At 44.1% G+C, this 26,587-nt stretch overlaps 1 protein-coding gene across 1 annotated transcript in view; it reads right to left on the bottom strand.

Annotated features, from left to right (window-relative positions):
• The window catches only part of Itpr2 (inositol 1,4,5-trisphosphate receptor type 2), a 387,210-nt gene that overhangs the window by 83,469 nt on the left and 277,154 nt on the right, over window positions 1-26,587 (bottom strand). The window contains exons 46-48 of the mRNA XM_036181996.1: window positions 6,690-6,797; window positions 3,119-3,311; window positions 369-494 (exon numbers count right to left, since the gene is read on the bottom strand). Of these exons, the coding sequence (XP_036037889.1) occupies window positions 369-494; window positions 3,119-3,311; window positions 6,690-6,797 (427 nt within the window). The remainder of the gene's footprint in view (window positions 1-368; window positions 495-3,118; window positions 3,312-6,689; window positions 6,798-26,587) is intronic.

Consider the following 26,587-nt stretch of genomic DNA (forward strand, 5'->3'; position numbering starts at 1 on the left):
AGACAAGACAGAAAGTAAAATGTAATTGTTACTATTTCATCAAAATGCTTGGGCATTAGACTCACTTACATCATTGAGATAAGACAATATAAAACACGTTCCGTCACACCAATTAGGTTGAAACACAAGCATGCCATTTCATTTTCCAGTACTTACCTCTAATAGTTATGCTATATATGATCTTTCTGTAAAACAGCACTTCCATTGGCCACAATTTTCTGTCTACTCTACTTAATATGTCTATACGTGTAATAAACACAGAAACTATTTAATGAGAACTAAGTGTCTTGGTTTTAAAGCTGCAGAGAGTTGGTGAACAAATCTGGGCTTTCTCAGGTGTCATCATGTGCAGAAACAAAACCACTTGCCTTCATCACCATCATCCCCAAACGGGTAGAAGAGAGCCACAGCCAGGTTGATGAACACAGCCAGGTTGAAGGAGATGCTGCCCCAGAGGGAGATGTGCCTGGAGAACCAGAACAGGGCAGGGTTGTCTAGGAAGCAACAAGTAAAGGGTGAGAATGGTCAACATATGCCATCATCCACACAAGCCCTGCTAAGGTGAGTGTGTGTGTGATGTGTCCGTGAACGCCACAGAGGCGCATCTGAAGTGATTGTGTCTAGTTTTGGAAAGCTTATTGTAAGACTCAAGATGAGGAAGGCATTTTCTACCTTGTTCCTTTTCCATCCTTCAACAGTGTTGGCAAAGGTGATTCTGCAGTAAATCCCTTGAATCTGGCCCATGCAGATTACGGAGAAAGAAGTGTGCTGTAGGAGTTGGTAATACTAATGGGTAAACTGATCTTATCCTGTGATGTAAAGTCATAAAAGTCAGGACTGCAGACCCAGGTGTGCCCCCACTGGAAATGCTCATACAGTCACAGTTACCTGAATGTTGTAGAATATTATTTCAAGGTGTGTTACTTTTGTTTATGCTCTGGAATGTTGGTTTAATGATACAAAGATGTGTTTGATTAAAATTCACCTGTGGTCAGGAGGCTGCATCAGCAACTAGCAGACAGGAAGTAGTAAGGAGGATCCAGGCAAGAAAGAGTTTATAAGGAGGGGCGAGGAGAAGCACAGGGGTGGGGGTTCTTTGGAGGACATGAACAAGAAGAGACGGTGAGCTACTTGCTATTCAGCCTCTCTAAATTAGAGTAGAATTCCACCTTAACCTTTGAATCTTGAGTTCTTTAGAGAGAGAGAGAAAGGGAATCCATGTCTGTCATCAAAAATGAGTTAATGAATGGAAACTCAATTCTCTCCACTTCTAAATAACTGAGCAAATATGTAGTATAGGGAGATTTGGAAAGGAGCTAAATTGTCAGCCTACTCTGGGTGCCTAGTGGCTCCTTTGGGTCTTGTTCAACTTGTAACATCTTGACATAGGATTAAAGTAGTGGAGGAGATGGGCATGGTGGGTTTGTTCATAACCCCATTTGGAAGGTAGAAGCCGGAAGACCAGTAGTTGAAGTTCAGACTTAGCTACATAGTGAGTTTGAAGCCAGCCTGGGCTACATGAAACCCTGTCTCAAATCAAACCACCTAGAAGATGAAGATGTTGCAGTTCAGGGCTGGGGAGCTGGCTCAGCAGGTTAGAGCATTTACTGCTCATGCAGAGGATCCATTTGAGATCCCACTAGGTAACAATGGCCTGTAACCCCAGATCCATGGAATATGACGCCCTCTTCTGGCCTCTGCAGGCACTCTACACATGTGCACAAGCCCACAATAAGCATATATATTTAAAAATTAGAATTAAAACCTTAAAGATAAAATATCAATCAGTGAGATGAAGCATATAAAAGTGAAAATCATGTACTTTTTGGATCTCCTCCAAACCCCATCTGGGCTGTTACTAACAATCTGCCTCCTCCTGAGTTCATGACATTTTTCTCTTCTAGGAGTGGTGGACATTCCACAGAGGGAGAGGCTGGGATGAGAATGGCGTCTCCCGGGCAATGGGTATGAGCGTAGTTATCCTTATACCATTGCTCCTTCATATCTACAAGACCACAAAATCATTAAATTCTGCCTATACCATGTGATCAACTGCTCCTAAAATTTAAAATACAACGTCCACTGGGAATTATTTTAAGGTTTGTTCTTTATTTAAAAAATTTGTCATAAAACACAGATCCCAGAGTCTCAGTTTGTTATCAAACTTTGAATCAATTTGAGTTTGTTATTCAATTAATTTTACATGAAGAAAAATTAATGTTTTTCAAATATAAACTTTTAATATTCCATATGTATTAGATGCCCAACTTTTTTCTGAGTTCTATGTGGTAAAATTCTAAAGAGCAAAAGTGCCATAAAAAAACTAAACCTGAATGACATCATCTTATACCCAAAGGAGCCCTGCCCAGCTCTGCTCACACTTCTAATTGTCTCAGTGAAGAGCCTAGAAAACTGAATGGTAAAGTATAGGTAACACACGTGCCTGCCTGTCTGGGAAAGCCTCCAGAGATAAGCAAGATCTTATATCAAGAGGTCCTCAATCCCCCCTCAGTTTTTGTTATTTAAGAAAACAACCTAAAATGATTGAAAATTTTTAAATTAAAAAAATGTTTCAAACTTCAGATTGACCGTGGTGAAGACTCAGAACCACTAGTGGAGGAGGGGAGAGAGGAGAAGGGGAAGAGAGGGGAGAGGGGAGGGGAGAGAGGGAGGGAGAGGAAAGGGGAGAGGGGAAGAGAGAGGGTGAGGGGGAAGGGAGGGGAGAGGGGGAAGGGAGGGGAGAGGGGAAGGGGAGTGAGGGGAAACCTATCTAACCCCAGGACACCCATGAGAGGCATTGATACAGGTGCTGCCCCAGGCCATGCACTGACTGTTGAGGGCAAGGACTCAATGCAGGACTTCACACCTGCAGCTCGCCAGCAGCACAACAATGCAGCTGCAGCCTTGCAGTTCATAAGACATTAAAAAGCAGGCTCAGCAGCTGCAGGCCATCTAATTAACCTGGGTTTTCTACTTCCACTGAGCTGTAGAAGGCTCAGCACCAGTGACAGCAGGGCTTACACTCTGCAGCCTGCAAGTGATTTCGAGGACATTAACCTGACAAGAAATCCGAATCACTATTTAAATAAGCTGGACCGCCTCTGCATCTCGCACTCACTTCTGATCTTCTTTTGCCATTTCATCTCGTTGTAGAGGTCCTCTGTTTGCTGGAAGAAGTCGTTCACCTTGCTTCCCTGCTCATCCCTCTCCGTGGTGTTGAACACGCGGTACTTGGACTCTCGTGTAAGGAATTCACAGATATTGGGGACGGGGAAGACAATCTGCTCCATTGTCCTGTCCTGCCGCACAATCTGGAAATGATTGGCATTTGTTTTCAGCCATCAGCACACCCCAGACTTGGACTTGATTTTGAACTTCCTTTTTCTTAACGATTACATTCTGTTCTTTGGCAATTTCATGCATGCATATAATACATTTTGGGCACCACCATTGCCACCCTATTATTCCCCATCCACCCCTGATGCCTGCTTCTTCCTTACAGATCTCTTTCCTGTTTTCATTACTCTCTGTTTTGGGTTTGTTCCCCTACAGATTTTGAGTAGAGCCCTCGCGTGACTTCCAGTTTTGAACTATCCAGAAGCACCTAGTGGGCTCACTAGTGGATATACAACTGGATTCTACGCTCCCCTAGTTTTTGGGTTTAGGATAAGTTTCCTAGTTACCACTAACTGCCAGTTTGACACAGCCCAGAGTCATCTGGAAGGAAGACTCTGTTGAAGAACCCCCTCCATCTGACTGGCCTGTGGGCATCTTTATTATTACTTGATGGAGGAGGATCAAGCCCACCATGCCAGCACCATCCCTAGGCAGGTGGTCTTGGAATGTGTAAGAAGGCTAGCTAAGCATAAGCCCAGGTGAGCCTGCAGACAACATTCTAGTTCAGGTTCCTGCTGTAATGTCCCCCAATGCTATCTTATGATCTTCAGATGCAAACCAAATAAAGCCTTTCCTCCCCAGGTCAGTTGTGGCAAGACTGTTTTATCATGGGAACAGACATGAAACTAGGACAATGAGTTTATGAATGATAATAATCCAATTATGAAAAAAATGAACCTAGTTCTTAAAAATTGGTGCCCTGTTCTCCCTAAGAGGGGCTCTGGGAAACAGGACACACACTTAGTAGCACTGTGTGTCCTGAGTTCTCTACATACAGAGAGGTGTTTTTTATCCCTACAGTGTTTCCTGCCTACAGTGTGGTGGTTTGAATGAGCAATGCCCCTCATGGACTTGTGTATTTGAACACTTGGTTCCCAGTTGGTGGCAGTTTGGAGAGGTTGTGGAACCTTTTGGAGGTGCAGCCATGCTGGAGGAGCATCACTGGCTTTGGGGGTTTACAGCCTTGCTTTCTCTCCCCAGCCCTCCTGCATATGAATAAAATCTGACAGCCAGCATCATGTTCCTGTCACAGTGCCATGCCTCCCCGACTGACAGACTCTCCCAACTGATAGACTCCCCCTCCTGAATCTTGAGCCAAAACAAACTGTCTCCTCCCTAAGTTGGTTTTGATCCTGGAACTGGAGGTATGGGTAGCTGTGAGCTGCCCCATGGGTGCTGGGACCTGAATGCAGGCCTCTGTGGCAGCAGCCAGTGCTCTTAACTACTGGGTCATCTCTCAGCCCCTTTATGTGATAGCTTTAAAAACACAATTAGAATATCAATTGACTAACTACTTAGATATATTTGGTATGGTAGGCAACCACATGAAAAGAATTTTAAAAGGTTTACTTGTTCCAACAGTGTCAAGAATTTTTAAAAAATTCTTAGGGCTTACTAAAGAAAAAAAAGCTGTGATTAGATAAGCCAAAATATTCAGTCCCTGCATAAAATGACATGTTTAATTCTGGTTGTCACATTTTACAAAGAGCAATGACAAACCAGAGAAACTGCTGAAGGAAATGCATTAACTGAAGGAAGCCAAATATGGTTAATTTTCCCCCAGATTATTCAACAAATGCTTACTCAGTCATTAGCTAGGAGCACTGTGGTACTGAAAGTGAAGAAAACATGAGGATCCCAATATAGAAGGAATTGGATTTAGAGTCGTGATATTATTTAAATGTTAGCATCAAGGACTGAGGAAATGCATGATGGTTAAGACACTTGCCATGCAAATATGAGAGCCAGAGCTCAGATCTCCACAAACCCACTAAGTGCTGGGTGGGTGTGCTAGCCTCCCTGTAATTCCAGCCTTAGAAGGCAGAGCCAGGGGATCCTCAGAGCAGGCTGTTTAGCAAGACTGGCTGTATTAGTGGACTCTGGGTTCAACTGAGCAAGCCTGCCTCTGTGAATAAGGTCAACCTTGGGCCTGCTCCTGTGCAAATGAACATGACCACATACGTATGTGTGCGCGTGCACACACATACACACACACACACACACACACACACACACACACACACACCCCTAAGCTACCACCCTGAGGGGAGCAAACATTGGGAATGGTGGATAATTACAATGGTCTACTGTGACCTCTTTACAGATTTATAGTCTTTCCAGTGACCACCTGATTAAAATTGAATGGGCTTTCTTTGAAGAAGCAGGACTCCTGAGAGGAGCTGAAAGTGAGATTTGGATCATGGGGAATTCTTTTTTGGATGGTGATTAGGCATAAGCCCCTCCTCATTCTCCAGGATCCTTAAACTGATCACAAGCTATTGTTCTCATTAACACCTGGGTTCTTGCCAGGCAAATCTGACACAAGCTGCTGCGGCATGTTGCTGTTTACATATGATGAGCACAAGGCCAACTTTTGATGTGAAGTGATATTGCTTAATAATGCTCAAAGATTTGGCAAAAATAAATAATAAAGCATAGAAATTACCCACCATAGAGCAATGCTGTCTCTGATATATTCTGCTAAAACAAAACCATCTACCAGAATGAATGAATGTGCTATCATAAATCAGGAGTGACAAGCATCCACCACTCTACTCACTTCTCCCTGATTAGTTCTGCCAAGAAGCATCAAAAGATAGCCCAGCCTGAAGTGACAGCCGGATGGGTCCCTGGACATTAGATAAAGTCTCATTTGTGGGGCAGGGAGAGGGTAGCTGTCAGGCGATCAAAGTGCAAACAGCTAACTATTTTGAGTATATGATGCCAATATGAAAATTCTGTCAGTGCTGCCCATGTTCTTTACACTTTCAATTGTTTTTACTTTGCTTTTTTTTTTTTTTTAAGCAAGGTCTCACTATGTAGCTCTGGCTGGCCTGGCACTTGCTAAACCGAACTGACCTGGAACTTACAGAGATCTGCCTGCCCCTGTCTCCTAAGTGCTGGGAGTAAAGACATGCGCCACCAGACCTGGATTCAAATACTCTGTTGAGTCATGGTCTTGATCAAAAGAAGCCTCCACAAGTCTAAGTCACGGATTCTCTAATAATTACGTTGTCTCTAAAATGTCACTGCTCTCCCTGATTGCTTCTGTGACCCAAATGAGAGAAAAAATTGACTCGTTCCTTTTCAAAAACATCAGACCAGTTCCAGTGACAGAAAAGACTTCACCAGATGGACACCTGGTTTCTGCCTGTGTCTCTTAGGCATCAGCTTGTCAGACTTTTCCACTTAAATCCAAGTACTGTTTCAAGTTAAGTCATGGAAATGGCCTCAGATATAAGCAAACTCATTCTTTCACAGTTGGGCCCATTCTAAAAGTAACAAGCAGGTACCTCGATCTGTGCGGTGTGATTGGCGTAATACTTCAAAGCTTCGTCCCCTTCTTCAGGATCGGATCCAGGTTTGAGCATCTGCTGTAGTAGTTTATTGTGGCGGGCCAACTGCAGGGAAGAGAATGAAAGGGTTGAGTCTCTTCCCCTTCTCTAGGGATGAGACTTTGAAGTTACTCTGTCCATTTGTGCTTGGGTCTTTCATAGTCCTGGGTTGACAGTAATTAGTCACATTCCAGGAAGGTATGTCTACATTTGAAAAGCATAAATAATCCATGTCTAAAATTCAGTCATTCAGCTGGGCGGTGGTGGTGCACGGCTTTAATCCCAGCACTAGGGGAGGCAAGGCAGGCAGATCTTTGAGTTCAAGGCCAGCCTAGTCTACAGAGCAAGTTCCAGGTCAGTGAGGGCTACACAGAGAAACTGTCTTGAAAAACCACACACACACACACACACACACACACACACACACACATCAGTCACTCACATTTGTTGGATAATCCCTGTCTTCAATGAATGTATGGTTGTGCCAAGGAGAAGAAATGTTGATAGTGGCATCAAGGAAGTGAAATTCCTTGAGATACCTTTAAACCACACATGATTGTAAATTAATGTGACCCGCAGGGCAGTGGGCAGTAGAAATAATACAAAGGCTATCTTCCTGTAGACACATAAATAGGGCTCTGCATTCCAGAAGGCTTTCTCTTACTGCATAAAATCCCAGCTGTACAATAGCAGTTTTTAAGTTTTTATTAACCTATACTTCTGCACATTACCAGGTCCAAAACTGGTGCTTTATGGGCACAGATTTCAATTTCACTATATTTGAAACTGGACATTTAAAAACCAACAATCTCATGATAAGTAACTTATTTGTGTGTGTGTGTGTGTGTGTGTGTGTGTGTGTGTGTAGGTCAAAGGTCAACATCAGGTGGGCCTCTATTGTTCTCCATCTCATTTGTGAGGACAGGATCTCTCAGTAAGTGTAGAGCTCACCAATCTGGCCAGGCTGGCCAGAAACCTCCAGGGAACCTGCTGTATCCACTCGGCACTAGGATTGCAGTGATGTGCTATGGTGCCTAGTTGTGTATGTGAGTACTGGGTGTCTGAACTCAGTTCCTCATTGCTATGGTGTCTAGCTGTATACTTGAGTACTGAGTGTCTGAACTCAGTTCCTCATGCATATCAGCCGAGCACTTCTCTACCCTATTTGTAAGTCATTGGAAGCTGCTTTCTGTCAGTCAGTAGAAGAGATCTTTCTCATTTAAACACTGAAGGTAATTGTTGGGTATTTCTCTCACTCTGTAGATAATTAATACACATTCCCTTTGAATATCATTTGCATAGATGACTGGAGCAGTTCCTGAAACCTTGCAATGTCCTTAGCCTTTCCAATGCAAATGTTCTATTTGTGCCCCAGGTTCTCTGGGGCTTCTAGTGAGTATCATGTATCACATGAACCCACCACTTCTGGAGGGGTTTGGCTCCCCCTGCAAGGCTCTTAAGTACAAGATCTCATTAGATCCTACTCAGAAATCCTGGGGTAGACACTCTCATCCTTCCATTTTACAAATGAAGAAACTGAGGCACAGGGAGTGTGAACTTGCCTATAATCACAAAGGCAGTCAGTACTGACTTCAGACAGTTCAGCTCCAGAGTCAGTATTCTGTTGGTGTTACAAGGCTGTAAACATATCATCATGTTTTCCATGAAGTCTTAATATAAATGGGACCATAAAGAATCAACACCAATTCAAGCAATAATCCAGACCTATAAAAGCAAGTCAACCTCCTAGGAAGTGAAAGTTTGATCAATTAAATATTCATTCCACTAACTCCAGAACAAATCATTTTTGAAATGATTATTTTAGAATTAATTGCCTTTCAGGGTCATTTATGGACCATGACAAAAAAAAATGATGTCTTGTTTTACTTACATTTTATATTCAACTAAATGTGAATTATATAGATTTTTATGACCATCCTAAGTCATGAAACTTGCTGCGACTTGTGGGTGTTCCTCCAAGTCTAAATGAATTGAAAAGGAAGTTGCTGTAATCCCTGGGCATCTTAACCACGGGCAAGCAGCGGGCAAGGCATCTTAACATGGGCAAGCAGTGGGCAGGACATCTTAACCACAAGCAAGCAGTGGGCAGCTCTAGGCAGGCACTGGCATGACTCAGAGCTGGGCTCAGGAGGAAGAGGTAAGGGCATGCTGTGGCTTCAAACTTGAATCCTCCAACAGCTGAAGCTGGAGGGTCAATGGGAAGGTGAGGGTAACTTTAGGAGGCAGGGCATATAGAAGGACATTGGGTCATTGGGGATGTGCCCTTGAAGAGTATATTGAACTCCCTGCCTCTCCTTTCTTGCTCTTTTCTGTTCCCTAGATGACATGATGGACACTGCTCTATCACAATCCCCCCCATTCCCTTCAAGGCCATGCTGTTGTGTAGTAAAGCCATGACCACCAAACTCTGGAGCCACGACCACTAAACTCAGAAGCCAGCATCAGAACAAGCCCTTCCTCCTCATAAGCTGTTTGCCTCAGCTATTTTGTCAGCTATTAAACATCTGCTCAATTTAAGTCCAGAATGACTGAGTGGAAGGTTAGGAATGCCAATTACTACAACACAATGCAGAAATACAGTAAGAAGATCAAAACTCGGCTTTTGGAAACCCAGAGCATCTGGTGTCACCATGAAGAAGACCAAGTGGGTTGCAGCATCATTTTGTCAAAGCTCTGGGCAGAGGCCAGGTCTGGAGCAACAACCAAGGAGCACGGGTGCAAATGTAAAGCCACAAGAGGCCATTGCCTTGGAACAGGCTCCTGCCCTGGCACTAACAAAGCAGTTTGAACACCACAGACAAGTTCCAGATCACGCTGTGCTGAGTGGTCTGATCTTCCAATAGATCAGCAGAAAACTCATGGGCCAAGTTCTCACCAAGGCTGATGCCAGTGGGCATTAATAATAACAACAACAATATTAACAATAACTTCAATCTTTACCCGAAATGAGCCTGAAGTAACAACACGTCAATCAATCAGCCATTTCTCCACTCCCACTCTTCACTTTGTCTCCTTCTTTGAGGCCAACACTCACTCCCTTTAGTCAGCTCTTCAGAACCCTTAATCCAATGTAGTCTATTTCCAGACTCGGTTCCCAGCACCCACAGGGCAGCTCACAACCATCTGTAACTCCAGTCCTAGGTCATTCAGCACCTTCTTCTGGCCATAGCAGGGACTGCATGGACTGGGTGCACAGATAGTCATGCAAGCAAAATACCCATACACACAAAATTTTAAAAATATTTGTATATATGCTCATAAAATACACATACATGTCTAACACAAACCTTATATACAAACATGCATAACCATTAACAGGGTCTTGTACAATACTATATATTTTTTAAATAAAAATTTGGGAAATGAAGATAGACGACAAAGTTCCTAACTCCAGTAACCATGAAAACAGCATGAAAAATGTTTGTTCATATTTATCTTCTTATCATTAGGATTTTAATGTCATCTAATTTGGCCCCAAGTAAGGGCTGAACACAACAATAAAAAAGGCAGAAATTGTACCAGAATGCTGTCCTGTGGTAATTACGCCTCAGTACTTCTAATCATCTATGGATTTTTTTCCAGTGTGTGTTCAACTACTATTAATTGGTGAAACTGTGACACAGAAGTTGCTTTCCCCAGATCAATGAGCCCAAAGCCACATGCTACCCTTTGTGTCTAGGTCAATAAGTGAACAATGTGCTTACCCCAAACAGTACTCCCATCTGAGGCAGAGCTATAGCAGCAGAAGACTGAATACAGTCAAGGGAAACACCCTCTCCTCTGTAAATCTAAAGCCTTGTCTGCAGAACCCGGGCCAAAGGCTCCCAGCACACTCTGAGGCTGAACCACACAGGGAGTGCCACAAGGAAGGATTCTCCCCTCAGAGTTGCCCGAAGGGAGCTGGAGAACAACAGAGGTGAGTGAGGGGAAGGAAAGAGGAGTGGGAAGAGGAACAGAACTGGGCTCCCAGAAGCAGATGAAGCCTCACATCTTACCAACCACTCAATGGGTGTTAGGAAAACAAGCCACCTTCTTACAGAGTTATTTTTTTCTTTCCCAACCACCCTTGTAGTCTAGTCCAAAACTGGCATCCATATCGTGTATAGAATGTCTTTTAGATCAAAACTGGACCAGAAAGAAGGAGAAACAGTATTTTCTTTTATATCCAAAATAAGATCTTGAGAACCCAAAGATAGAGCCCCGAAGAAAGCAGGGTTAACAAAAAGGTTGGCAGCGGCAGGAGAGAAGATGAAGTGTCATTTCTAAGAAATTGAGTTTAACAAACTAGGACTGGGCACCCAGAAAGACAGCTGTGGAGGATACACAGACCTCCAGGCCAAAGACCTGAGCCTCAGAGTGAAGTACAACATCTCAGGACGGCCTCTCATCACAGGCACACACACGCATATGCACACACACACACAGACACACAGATACACACACACAGATTCACAGACACAGATACACACACACAGATTCACAGACACAGATACACACACACAGAGACACACACAGACACACACACACAGATACACAGATACACACAGACACACACAGACACACACACACACACACACACACAGATTCACAGACACACAGATACACACAGACACAGATACACAGACACACAGATACACACACACAGATTCACAGACACACAGATACACACAGACACAGATACACACACTCAGATTCACAGACACAGATACACATAGACACACAGATACACACACACACACACACAGACACACAGACACACAGACACACACACAGACACACACACACACACACACACACACACACACCACTCTACTACAGTGAAATAAGAAATCAGTCCCTTTTAGACAGGGAAGGCAAGAAGCCAGTGCTGAGGTAACCAAGGGAACAGCAGCTGCATCTTGGTGGCCCTCTGCAGAAGGTCAGAAATCCTCTTGTGGTCAAACATTCTTGAAGCTGCAGTTGTTCTAGCTATATCAGAAACTGAAGCATGAAGGCACTTTCCCAAATGCCTTATGTGTGCACTAACAAAAGATTTGCAACTTCAAAGGGCTAGACTTCACTCCAGAATCACCTACATAGCGGTTTACATCCTCTGGGCCTCTCAAGAGGGTTATAGGAAGAAATACCCTAAGTGGGAGATCCAGTTCATCCATGATTTGGAAGGGGAGCTTCTACACACCCTTCTAGTCAGCCCTTCCCAGTCCCTCCTACCTCTTTCTGGAATGTACTGTGCCAAATAAACTTCTGCTTAAACTGTCTGTGCCTCTCGATTGATCAATTCATTCTCTCAATACACAAGAATCAAGAAAACATTTACCTGTTAACCATTCACAGGAGGATTCGGGGAGGGAGCCAGAATGCTGATGCCTACTCCATGGTTTCTTCCTCCTATTAGTGTAACTACACTTTACTCCGTCTCTTTCCCTCACTCAGACAGGGCCTAGTTCAGGCTGGCCTGGAACTTACTGTGCAATAAAGGCTTGCCTGGAGCTCACCATACAACACAGGGTGGCCTGGAACTTGAGGCAATCCTCCTGTTTCTGGCTCCAGGAGTGTTGGATTACAGGCATGGGCCACAAGAACTGGCTACTCCATAATCTCTTTACCAAGAGTTTGAAAAACATCCACTATGCTTCTTAGAGATCTGTTAATTATTTTCATAACAGTGGTAGCCAAATTAAGAAAAAGGTACCATGCAAAAGTAACAAGGAATTGAGCAGTTGATTATTACAGGTGAAAGTTCTTGATGATTTCAGATGATTTACACTCATACTATTGAAGTCTGTCTTAAATTATAGTAATGTCAATTTTAGAAAAACCCTTTAATGATAACCAAAATAGACTAGGAAGCAAGACAAATACCAACACACACACTCATACACACATGCACCTACACATATACTACCCACACATGCAACACACACACACACACACACACACACACACACACACACACACACACACAGAAAGTGGCCCAACGGAACAAAGTACTTAAGAGTGTTTTTAGGAAGCTCTCCCTGGGATGTGGTTCTGAGGAAAACACCAGAGGTGTCATGATAGGAAACAGCTCCCCTCTTAACAGAATGTGCCTGCAAGAAGGTAGGCGCATTATACAGAAGCTGGAAGTGCAAATCCCAGCTCCCCCTTCTAACTCAAAGACCAAGACACCATCAAGTGACTTCCATCCAGATAACATTTACTAAATTCTATCCCAACAGTAGATGTTATTACCAGAAAAAATCTGGATTCATCAAAAATCCACTTGAGAAAACCCTAAAATTAACAAACTTTTCTTTTTTAAAGAGTTTATTTGTTTGTTTGTTTGTTTTGAGACAGGGTTTCTCTGTGTAGCCCTGGCTGTCCTGGAACTCGAGCTGTAGACCACGATGGCCTTGAACTCAGAGATCTGCCTGCCTCTGCCTACCAAGTGCTGTAATTATAACCAGTGCTCTTCCAGAGGACCCAGGGTTCAATTCCCAGCTCCCACATAGTGGCTCACAACTCTCTGTAACTCTAGTTCCAGGGGACCTGATATCCTCACATAGATATACATGCAGGTAAAAAGCCAAGTCACATTTTTTTTTAAAGTGTGGACACAAAGTATAATTGTCTGGGGCATCAATCTAAGAACATAAATCACTATCATCTGAATGACTAAAACTATGTGGAAAAATAATACATAGGGCATCTTATCTACACTTAGTATCTTTCAAAAATAATCTAAATTTGTCCTATGGAAATGCTTAAAGTATTTTAGGATGAGAAGGCAAGAAAAGAAACTAGTTCTGCATACTGAGTGGGCTTATCCCAAACACATAACATTCACAAGGGGGTTCCTAATGGGGCACACCTAGGGCTCCTGCCTTTCTTCTCTGGAATTGACAGAAGAGACACATGTCCTCCACCTTGTGAAGACAGGTTAACAGATGTAACCTGAAACTTGGGTCTCCCTCTTTCTACACAGGAAGTGATATGTTTTCTGCAACCAGACACAAGAGGACACCATTACCTGAGTTACTCCTGCAAGCACCCAGAAAGAAGTACGTGAGACTCTCACCCACCATGGCTTTCCTCCCACAGGGCTCTTCAAACATGGCTTGGGAAATGCCCAAGACCAAATACACCGACCCCAGGGAACTTTCCTCCTCATTATCCAGATGCTGACAGAGGAGTGTGCAATCATCCTTATTTTATGCTAGTGTCTCCCTTACCCAGAACTTCTAGAAGGGTGGTGGTTTTACTGACTATTACCACACTTATCCCAATATGTGTCCAGTAGACAACAGGTGCTTAATATTTGCTGGATGGACTGTGGGGTGATGGCTGATAGGAAGCTAGAAAGCCTGATTACTCTTTCTTTTGTTATCTGACAGTTCTACTTTAAAATGATCTTCTAACTTTCCAAAAGGCTGCTCTCTAGAAAACGATGAATTGGCCTAATCTGTGTAATTTTAGAGAGAATTTCACTCCTCTTTCTAGAATCAAGCAGTAATTTCTCACAATGATAAAGAAACCGGGAAGGATGAATGCATGCTTCTCTTGTCAAAGCATTCTGCTTCTGTTTCTAGTGATTTCTGTGTTTTCTTCAGGGCAAGGAATCAGGAGGTGAAACAGTGGCCTTTAGAAGGAGCTGAGATTTTGACCTATCATAGCAGCTCTTCTGCTTGGCTGGGGAAGTAAGAACTGCCACATGCAGAGCAACTGCCTGGTGAGTGGGCTCATCCACACCGGGTGACTATTTCTGGTCTCACCGACCTTTCATGATGACACGTTCAAGTCACTTGACCTTTTAAAGGCCGATTGCCTTGTTGTGATGCTGATGAACAACACACCCCAGAGAATTTCTGGAGATGTAGCTACTGGTGCTCCACAGGTCCCTGGGCAAACTCCCCTGCTCAGCCAAGAGCGCAGCAGGCTTAGTTTCCAGCCCCTATTAGCTGCTGTCTACAGCAGACCTCCTCTTGGAAGAGTGAGGCAATTGCTCATAGACCTGACAAAACCATTGCAAACTGTGTTAATTAAAGGCTTGAAATTATAGTGGTGAGTCCCACAGCATTCCACAAAACCACCAGCAGGCTCAGAAGCAAGGTGAACTGCACAGATTAGCCAGATGTAAAATCAGGGGTGGGGTGGGGGGTGGAGTCTGAGGTGCTCAGAGAGAAGGATTCCCTCTGTGAATATTTCTCCAGCTTTCTATTTCTGATCTACACCAGATGAGAACTATCATGCCAGGACTGTCTCTCTGTTTAACTAACAGCTACTAGAAAGTTCATTTTTTGTTCATGGAGTGTTCTGTAAAGGAAGAAATTATTGCTCAAATGAACTCTGCGTTTCAAAAAGTCCCAGACCAGCAAAGGAGCAAGCCAGGAAAGGTGAATCTCAGCTCTAAGAAAGGACTCAGGGCACTTGCCAGAACTGGAAAGAGACCAAGAAGTTTCATGGAGTAGAGGTGCTTGCTCAGGCACTAGAAGGCATCTGACCATTCTGAAAGTGAGTGTTCCAGTTTACAAACAAGAGCAGAGACAGCAGGAGAGAAAGGAGGGAAAGACAGATAATTCAGATAAACTCATTTAGAAAAATGCACTCATCCTTCTTAAAAAATGACAGCCAGTAAAGACAACAGTTAACCACATAGATACTGAACATGAGCACATCAGTACTTTGGACAAAGATGTTACCAGTAGTATAAATTTCTCCGTTATGACAGAATGAGATCATGAATTATCCACACATGAAACATGATTATCAACATTACCAGATCCATAAACTATTCATATGCAAATGAAAAAGTCCTCTTATTCCAAACCAATTTAAAAAGACCTTAAAAAGCAAGCTGCTGGGTTGGGGATTTAGCTCAGTGGTAGAGCGCTTGCCTAGCAAGCACAAGGCCCTGGGTTTGATCCTCAGCTAAAAAAAAAAAAAAAAAAAGCAAGCTTCTGTGGACTAAACATGTGGTTATTCAACCTTGCTTCTGCACTCTGGAGTCTTTGGTTAGTCTCTGGCTTGAGCTCTGTTAGCTCTGATGGGGTCTGAAGAGTGAAAATATAAAAGCTCTGCCTTCAAGGAACTTCCTATTGGGCAGAAGCCACAGACATAGAGGACAATGGACCTATCAGGGGGCCAAGAACAGAAGAAAGCAGTGAGAGTGGAGTAGAGGCTGCCATTTAAAATCAGATCACCAGAGATCATTTTCCCAAGAGTTTAACAAAATAGAACAGTAGCAAGTTCAAAGACGCAAACTGGGGTTAGTTTGTGGTTTCAGAGCACAGCCCAGTGACAAGCTTTCAAGACAACATAAGAATTGATGTTTGATGTTTAAGCCACTCATGGCAACACACACTTGAAATCCCTGCATTGGGAGGCTGAGAGGGAGAGGGTGGACACGAGTCTGAGGACATATGGCCTACTTAGTCTGTCTCTAAAACACTTGGGAGGGAGAGACAGGGAGGCAGACAGAGACAGGAACAGAGACAAAACTTTTGCTAAGAAATGAGTATTAGAAGGTGCTGAGTCCAGGGTAAGCCTAGGTATGACATAATCTCTTTGTTGGGGTTCACTGTGGCTACTGTGTCAGGGAAAGTTGGGGGTACACATGTGAATGGAAGCAGGAAAAACAAAGCCCGAGGCTACAATCCATCAGAGACCACAGTGACAAGGACCAAGCAGTTGTGAAGGATGTGGTCAGATCCCTGCAGACAGAGGTGACTCAAGAGTCCAGTTAGCATCACAGGCTGAGAAGACCCAGGGTCAGACAACCACAGGCAAATGCTCCAGCTCCTCTGTGCCTCAGCTCTCTCCTCCTCAAGTGAAGTACTGAGAGCATCACGTTAATACAAACCTCAGAGAATCACTCCGACAGCCAACAAGACATGGGGCAGATACTGGGTACTTGATAGAGGAGCCAAATTAAGTAGGAAAATAAAGCTTAGAGTAATATGAGTGCAGCCATCATGGGCATCCGAAGCTAGGCTAGAGAGTGCAAACCGCTTCGGGCGCCAGATGAGAAGCGTCACTGTAAACAGTTACTTTGGCTTCTTTAAGGAGGTGGATGGAAAGGGAACTAAAGTGGAGATAGTTCAGAGGCTGCTGGAGAGTAGAGCTGATGGGAAGGCTAGCCAGGCTGGTCAGGGAGGCAGGCAGGTCCAGGAGAACATGGGGATCTTCCTAGACTTCTGCTTATACCATTTGCTGAGGGAGAGGGCCCAGAGTAACCTAGGGGCGGGCAGTTACAAGATTGAGTTTCCTTCCTCCTCAGTACCTCAGGTCTACCGCCTACAGGAGTGGGAAATGGGGAAATGTCAGGTCCTGAGGGAAAAGCCAGGAAGGGCCTGGCTGCTCAGCCCCACCCGAACCCTGAGATACTCTGGATGTATGTGCCTAAATTAGGTGTTAAACAGGTGGGAATGATCAACTATGACTGAAAACAAGCTAAATGGAACTTCTGGAATCAGTGATAGAATCAATAAAACAGGGGTTGATGGAGAGGAACTTACAAGGAAAGCTTGCCCACAGAAATGGTGTTCTGTGAAAGCCATTCAGATACATTCCTTTATTCCTTTTGGAACTTATTTGTGGGTTCTTTTGATGCATCCACTTAGCATGTGAACCCCAGGTGAGTCTGAGCCCTTTGCTGCTCTGATGAGCCCCTGGACAGCCATGTTTCTCTCCTTTCTGCTTTATCTCAAACATATGAGTGGGAAGGCCTCTCTGTGACTCCTAACCCACTGATATTTAATTAGCACAATTGCAAGTCCAAAGCACGTCTCATAGATAAGAGCCACAGAGCACCACACAGAGTGGAAACTCACTGAGACAAGCCCCTGGCAAGGACAGAGATCTGCTCTTACACACTGGGCCCCGAGAGTGTCTAATTAACGCTTTTTGTTTGGTTTTTGTTTTTGTTTTGTTTTTTGAGACAGGGTTTTTTGTAGTTTTGGTGCCTGTCCTGGATCTCACTCTGTAGACCAGGCCGGCCTCGAACTCACAGAGATCCACCTGGCTCTGCCTCCTGAGTGCTGGGATTAAAGGCGTGCGCCACCACTGCCCGGCCTAATTAACTCTTTATTGTTTCTGCTTTTAGGTAATGCCACTAGCCTAAGGGAACACCAGTATGAAGAGACCAAGGAATCATGGCATGGATACCTGGAACAAATAGGATGTATGTGTATGCATGTGCGCGCGCAAACACACACACACACACACACACACACACACACACACACACACACACCATTTTCTGAAGAGCTGCTATGAGATGCAGATAGGAAAGCATGATGAGCCATAGCCCACCAGTCACCATGATCCCCAAGTTCGAGGGGCGGGGTGGGGATGATGGAGGGGTTAAATGAGAGTCCCCTTTCCTTCTGCTTAAGGTAGGTTTCGCCAGAGGATGCCAGGGCTGAACCGCTTCAAATCACTGTTCCTCTGTGGTGTGACCCCTCAGCTCCTCTGCTCATTATGGTCCAGTTTGGGAAGCAGCCTACAACATGGATGCTCATCACAGGGATGCTGCATGCCAAAGCCAGGAGTGCACTTCCTCACTGGTACTTCAGGGCCAATCGTCCAGTCTTCTTGCTGAGTCTCACAGCCTCCCATTCTGCATCCCATTCTCTCAGACCTCTCATTTCCAACAATTCCCTCGGGTCCTTTGCCTCCTGCTTCCCCTTTAGCCCACCCTCTGCATTTGAAATCACTGCGGGTTTCCACTCTTGGTTTACTCCCTTCATTCCTATTGCTTTTCTAGGAAATCTCATCTATACCACAATCTCAAATACCATCTACAGCCGGGCAGTGGTGGCACACGCCTTTAATCCCAGCACTCGGGAGGCAGAGGCAGGAGGATCTCTGTGAGTTAGAGGCCAGAGAAACCCTGTCTTGAAAAACAAAAAACAACAAAAACAAAAATCAAATACCATCTACATGTATGTCTGCATACCTTGAAGTATGTAAGCCTAGCTTCTCTTCCCAAGAAGGAAGTATGGAGTCAGCTTCTACCATTCCTTAATCCGAATGTCCCATTAGTTCCTAAACACCCACAGGCTAGAACCAAGCCCTTCGCTCTATTCTGTGCCCCAGCTTTTCCACGATCACATAATGTCCTATGCCAATAGCCGACCCTTTCCCTAGGAGCTGTCCAAGCCCCACCTCATCCTCACTTTCCCGCTTAGTAAATCAGCTAAGCGGTGGAAAGAGGCTGGGGACTTCAGAACAAGTCAGTTTCCCTTCCTCCTCAGCATACAGGGCTTACTGCCTACAGGAAACGAAAACGTCAGGTCCCAGAGGAGAAGCCACGGAGGCCAAGAGGACTAAAAACTTTAGTAAGACTGGCATGTGCTCCAGGCCGATGCCGCCCACCCCACTGCGATCTCTGCCCATCTTCCCACACTGTAGTCTTATACTGCTTTCTGGGGCCAAGGAGCACATGAGCAGAAGGAGTGAGGGGGGTTCCCTACCTTTCTTTCACTGGGAACTTTTTGCTTATTTGTTTGCTTGTTTTTTGTTTTGTTTTGTTTTGTTTTTTAGCAGATAAATATCTCGATAAATGGAGGTCAAGTTCTGTAACTTCTGAAAAGAGGTAGGTGGAGACAGAGAAAACAGGCAGCGGTCAGGTTGGGATGACATCAGGGAGGAAGAAAGCCCCAAGAGAAGGGAAGGGGAAGAGCAGGAAGTTGTGTGTGGTCAGGTGACGGGCCTATTGAGAGAAGGAAGCTGAAATGAGCAGAAATTCAGAGAAGGGTTTTAAAAAACTGTGGTTTGTAGACAAGTTGAGTAAAAATACCGGGGATAAAAGGGGGAAAAAGTGACGTGGGGCCCTACCATCCAATCTGAGTCTCAGCAGACAGAATCTAGGAATTTGAGGTGATTCCATCTGAGTACCCCATGTTTGCTCTGGAGTACTTCCCAAGTTCATATGAGGCACAAGGAAGAAACAGCCTTGGCCCTGCTAGAAATCCTCAGTTTGTCCCGGGCTTCTAGCTCCTGCTTGCTTCTGTTCTGCTTGATTCAGGCCCATTTCCAGTCCATAGTGGACTGACTCATCCATCTTCTTGACCCAGTGGGTAACATACATCAGTCTGCCCGTTATATAGTTAGTGGTTCCTCACTTATTCTCAGAGTCCCACTGTCCATAGAATATATAAATCACACAACCATGGGACTGTAAGGTCCTTGTCCTGGCTAGTTTTATATCATTGATACCAGAGAGTAATTTTGGAAACCGGAACCCTCAGTTGGGGAAATGCCTCCACCAAATGGGCATTTTCTTAGTTAGTGATGGCTGTGGAAGGGCCCAGTCCACTGTGGGTGGTGCCACCCACGGGAAGATGGTCCTGGATTGTGTAAGGAAGCAGGCTGAGCAGACCACGAGGAGCACACCAGTAAGCAGTGTTCCTCCATGACCTCTGCTTCAGCTCCTGCCTTGACTTCCCACCCCAACTTCCCTCAGCGGTAAGACTGTGGCGCTGAAGTGTAAGCCAAACAAACCCTCTCCTCCACAAGTTGCTCATGGTCGTGTTTCATCACAGTAATAGAAAGCTCACCTCTAAAGTCTTCCTTCCTTATCTATTAGAAACTTAATGTGTATGCCTCTATTTGTGTGTGTTAGAGGCTCACACACAAAAAGAAGGCTGGTACAGTACTTGCCTCTCATGCCTGACACCTTAGGTTCAATCCCCGACAAAAAAGAAAACAAAGTGGATTAAAATTATAAATATGAGCTGGAGAGATGATTTGGCAGTTGTGAGCACATAGCAATCTTACACAGGACCTGAGCTCCAATCTAGCACCCATGTGAGGTGATTCACAACCGTCTGTAACCAACTCCAGGCACCCCTCTGCTACCTCTGGCCTCCACGCCCTCCATACTCAGGCACTCACACGTACACACTCACTCACATGCACACACTCATAGACATGTCTTAATTATAAATGTACACAGCCAGGCACAGTGACACACAGCTATAGCCCAATACTCTACAGATAAAGACAAGAAGGGGAGAGGTTCAAGTTCATCTTTAGCTACATAGCAAGTTCTGACCAGCTCAGGTTACCTGACAGCCTGAGTCAGAAATAAAAACTGAAAGATGAAAAGAGCGAAAAAATCTAAAAGAATTGCAAAAATAAATGGTGCCTTTTTTTTCTCTTTTTTTTAATGCTTACTTCTTTATTACGGGGTGGGACACGTGTCACAGAGCATGGTGGTCAGAGGACAACCTGTGGGAGTTGGTTCTCTCTAACATCATGTAGGCTCTGGGGACTGAACTCAGGTCATCAGGCTTGGGGGCAGGAGCCTTTCCTGCTGAGTCATTGTCCAGGTCCAGTCCATTCTGAGCAGGCGACTTCTAATATGGGGATGTGGGAAACTACGAAAATTATGAAAGCCATTTATAGCAGCACTTGGCAAACAACCCTCCTGGGTAAAATCTGTTCTACCACCTGCTTCATAAAATGAAGTGTTCTTTGGTAAACACTACCAGACTGGCTTGTTTACATGTTGTCCACATCTGCTTCTGCACTAGAATCACAGAGTACAGCATGTGCAGCAGACAGAATGGCCTCACAAGCCTACAATATTTACTAGCTGGTACTGTGGAAGCCCCACATAGTGGCACCAACTCACACATGATTTCCAGGCCTCACACAACTGTCAAACACTTAAACATACATGTGTATGTACGCATATGTTACTGTGAGCTGACCAGACAAGGTCCCCTGAAACAATCAATTTTATCTCTCTAAAGTGGAGTCTCTTTCATTGATAATAAAAATCTCAGTTGGGACTTAGCACAATTTCCCCCTACTGGATAATTTCAGACTGTGTCTTGGGTGTGACGTGAACAGGGGATTTTTTTTATCTGAAGGGTTGCTTTCCTTTTAATAGTTTGCCATTCAGTATCTAGTACTGTTTTGTTGCAATGGCCTGGTACTTTTCTGTGCCTCTTTAAATAATTCTGAAACTCAAACTTATCAACAGACATGAAAGACCAGAGCTGAGCATTCTCGTCAATAATTAATAAGACTCACATACCCATACAACTCTCTTGGCTGTTACACCAGAAAAAGCTGTTTTCAGACGTTGAAAACCCCACCAGTGGATCTACCAGCAGAAAGAATGCCATCTGGGTTCCCCTGCCATCTTACCCCCTCACAAGTCCACAGTGAGTCTTCAGGATAGAAAGTCAGCTGTGTGCTTGTAAATAATCTTCATTTACACTGTGCTACACAGATCCGTGCACACACACACACACACACACACACACACACACACACACACACAGAATACTGCTGTATGCAGTTATGCACATATACACAAATACATAAAGAATGTTACTTGATGCTTTGACATTTAAGTTTTTTCTTTCACTTATATGTTGACTAATTAAGTGTTCTCTTGGGTTCATTGATCATTGACTTACCTTTAAGTAGATGTTAAATAAAGCCAGCATGTAAACTCGTATATAAATAACAGTAACCATGAAAAGACTTGAACTGATGATGCTTTGGGGTTGGTGGACAATTTCTAAAGCATATGTCTATACCAGTTTTGTTATGTTTAGCGTTTTACAAAACAATGTTTCCTTAACTGCATGTCATCTGAGTAAAACCTGAGTACGCTGGGGAGAGTGGAATGGGTGCCACGTCACATTGAGACAAGCGTTCTCTGCACTTGGATTCTCCACTCTCTACAGTCCTTCACAAGTCGGTAAGGTGGCCTCTCCATCATTTCCCACTGCTGTTTCTGCTCCTGTACAAGGCCCTAGGGAACTGACCTTACACATAGGTAAATATCATTCTTCATTCTGCATATGCTTTCTGTGTGACAAAAACATCTGCCTCTGAGACCCACAACTGGCATGGTGGGTAAAAATGCTTGCCATCAAACCTGACGATCTGAGTTTGATTCCTGGTAGAAGGAGAGAATCCACTTGTGCAAAATGCCCTCTCACCTCCATGTGTACCATGGCTCATGTACATGTGCACACTTGTACACAAGTAAGTGCAATAAAAATGCTGTTTCTTTATTGCTCAACTAAACCTCATCAGTCCATAACCACCATCTAGATCTAGTCACACCATCCCAAGCCCTCCCTAGTCATCTGGAGCACTTGTTGACCGTAATAATCACACACTTAAACCCCACCAAGTGTCACTGTATCCACTACAGTCCTCATCACCAGTGACATTCAAGCAGCAGACCTCACACCTGAGCCAGCCACAGTGACCTACACCTGACAACTCAGCTTTAAGAGGCTAAAGGAGGACGAACACAGTCCCAGAGTGCAATGAGCAATGTGACATCAAGCAGGGGAGCCATCCCTACCAGAATGTAAGCTCCCACATGGGGGGCAGGGATCTGCCTGCTGAGGACTTACCTTCACCACTGAGAATAGAGGGGCTACTGCACACTCAGACCACCAAAGCCAGTTTAGTTTTTGCAACTTGATATGACAATCATATGATTTCACCTGATGGGTCTCATGCAACTGAAGCTGGCCTTGAACCTCTGTCTTCCTGCCTCTATCCCTCAAATTGCCACTATACCCAACTCTTACAATCTTAGGACAATTTTTAACAGGTTGTATTAAGTTCATACAGTATAAATATCCTCCATTATCAAAGCCCACCTATGGAACAGTCTTATCTTACACATCTTATGGTCACAATGGCCACAGTACTAAACAATCCTTGAGATTAATTATATTCAGTTTTTGTGTATGTGGGGGGACATGTATATGTATGTGTTTGTGCATATGTACATGTGTTTGGAGGCCAGAGGTCAACATATCTCTCTCTCTAGTGCATTTCATCACAATTTTGCAGACAGGCTCTCCCACTGAACCTGGAGCTGAATGTTTCTACAAGATAAGCCAGCAGCAGGCTCTGGGGACCTTCCTGCTTCTGCCTCCTCAGTGCTCAGCATATTCTTTAGTTTTCTATTGCTGCAATAAAACATGATCACCACGGTAGCTTAGAGAAGGAAGGGTTTATTTGGGGCTTACAGTTCCTGAGGGTTAGGGTTCACAAAGGCAGGGTGCAGGGAGCAGTGGCAGGTAGCTGGAGCTGAAGCTGAGAGTTCATATCTTGAACCATAAACAAGATTCAGAATAGAGCTAACTTGAAATAGTCTTATGAAACCTCAAGCCCTGTCCTCAGTGACACACTTTCTCCAGCAAGACCAAGGGTCTCCTAATCCCCCTCAATGGCCACCAACTGGGGACCAAGTAGTCAAATGCCCAAGACTTATGAGGGGCATCTTGTTCAAACCACTGCACTGTACAGCTTTTGAAGTGGATACCAGGATCTGAACTTGGTTCCTCACACTTGTTCAGCAAGTACTTTTTCAACAGAGCCATGTCCTCAGCCCATTTATTTACTCTTGATTTAACTAGAGAGTGATGATTGTGTCAGAGGATGGAAAAAGAAACAGTAACAGATGGGATGCATCAGGTACAGCCTGTAGCACTGTTTCGGAAACCACTGTCCACTGGGGTGGTACACTACATGCTCTCATTTCAATTCCTTTAAACACAGTGAACTATTCTTATTAAGGAACAGTACAGCACATTATTTTTAACTCTTTGTTACCTGTAACTGCACACTAGGACTGGCAAATGGAAAGTGTATTGGCCACAATTCTCAGAACTTTTAGATGATTTTCCCTTCCAAGGCTTCTGAGTTCATACTTTAAGAATACAATTACACACAGGCATGTAGTGGGTAGCCATCCCAGCTTTGATCTGGAAGTACCACCCCCATTGAGGCTTCAGCAACTGTCACACCTGCAAGGCAGAGCCAAGAGAGGACCCTGAAGACCCAAGATCTGTATGGGCTGGCTCTCTTGGTTCCTGGACCCTGGATGCTGGAGGTAGATCGAGCAGAGTTCTCCAGAGAACACCGCTGGACTGTGTCACATTTTTCCCAGACCCTGTAACCTATTCCTTCACTTGTGAGTTACCCCACAAAATAAGCCTCCCTTTTAACTATGTGGAGTGGCCTTAATATTTTAACCAATACAGGCATTTCTCATTTAACCTCAAATCCCTGTTGTAAGCAGATGAGGTGTCTACAAACACAGATATCTAGTAGCTGGTTAGTTAGACTAATGCATCATTTAAAATGCAATGTAGCCCATCAGAAGAGCCATTGTGTCTAAAGACGCTTTGGTATTCACATGGGTCCTTGAAGACAAGGCTCACAGATGCCTATACTGCTTTTATGAATGAGAAAGTTGAAGTGAGAAAAACTGTGGAGTCCTGACAGGACAGAGAAAACACACCAAGTGAGGGGAGTAGCAGCTAAGCTGTTACACAACATTTCTGCTGACATATTACCAGGCTACTCGTGCTTCTGTGAGTTGACAGATCCAGCTGTGTTTTCCACTTTCCACAAGTGATGATAATAGAGATGAAGTAATTGTAAGTTAGTTAACACCCTTCAAAGATATTAGTGATGGAAGTTATGTATCCAATTACAAACCCATCTTACTGCTTCTACAAATAAAGCAAATGAAGCCATGCTGATTACTACACATTAGCATCAGAAGGCAGAGGCTGGGGAGAGGTGAGCTGCTCCAGTCTCTAGGGAAACACTTCAAGTAGTCTCAGTGATATACACACTTCTCTGATTTCAGGGTATTTAGAATAATTTATATGCATAGCCCTTAAAACGAATACAGCTCAAGCAATTTCAGCAACAAAAAGGAATTTTTAAGGGGAAAGTGTTTAATGAAGACTATCAGATATCTAGAAAATGTTAGCATAACAAAGTAACCCAGGGCATGAAGCAGCAAAGCCACTCCTACCATCCCCCACCCCACCCCTTCCCAGAACTGAGAAAAGGATATTGGCCTTGGTTAGTGCCAAGTGAATATCCAAGTGACTGAAATATGCCGCCAAATGCTGGCATTCTCCTTTTGGAGGGGAACAACAACATACAACTCTGATATCACCAGCACTCCTATTAGACTTTGTGAATGGAGGGGAATAAGCACATGTGCCTGTGGGTATGTGCACCTATGTGTTCACATATATGTGCACATATGGAAGCCAGGGACCATCATTAGGGGTCTTACTCCACTGCTCCCCTACATTATATTTTGAGTAGGTTCTCTTGCTGAATCTGGAGCTCATTGATTCAGCTTGACTGGCTGGACAATGAACTCCAGTGAGCTGTTTCCCCCACCCCAACTGCTGAGGTTACAGACATGCATCATCTCCCAATAGACTTTGAATCCTGTGGATGTAGCTGAAGTCAACATGGATGTGAGGGAGAAGAGGAGCCAGGCACTTAGCCACAGCTGCTGAGTTACTGTACCTCAGATGAGTGTCCTGATAACCATGCACAGAAAGAAACGTGCAACTAACAAAAGGTGGCCAGTAAGCCAAACATCCTGCTTCTCCTGAATTTTGCTTCACAATCCTTCCACTCAGTTCAAAATTAGACCCCAATTTTATTCCACTTCCCCTTTTGTGTATTTTTATTGTTGCTGCTAACTATGAATTTAGAGGTGACAAAATGGCTGCAACTCAGACTCTTAGATGCTCAGTGAATGGTATCTGGTGCTTATTAAAAGGATTTAAATCTAACATATCCAAGCTTCTTTATTCTCATTTTACTTTGGTTTTTTTGTTTGTTTGTTTGTTTTGTTTGTTTTGGTTTTTGAGACAGGGTTTCTCTGTGTAGCTTTGCGCCTTTTCTGGAACTCATTCTGTAGTCCAGGCTGGCTTCGAACTCACAGAGATCCACCTGCCTCTGCCTCCTGAGTGCTGGGATTAAAGGTGTGTGCCACCACTGCCCGGCTTACTTTTATTGTTTTGGAAATTTTCTTTAAAAAAGAG

The sequence above is a fragment of the Onychomys torridus genome, chromosome 3, assembly GCF_903995425.1.
Source record: "Onychomys torridus chromosome 3, mOncTor1.1, whole genome shotgun sequence".
Classification (NCBI taxonomy): Eukaryota; Metazoa; Chordata; class Mammalia; order Rodentia; family Cricetidae; genus Onychomys; species Onychomys torridus.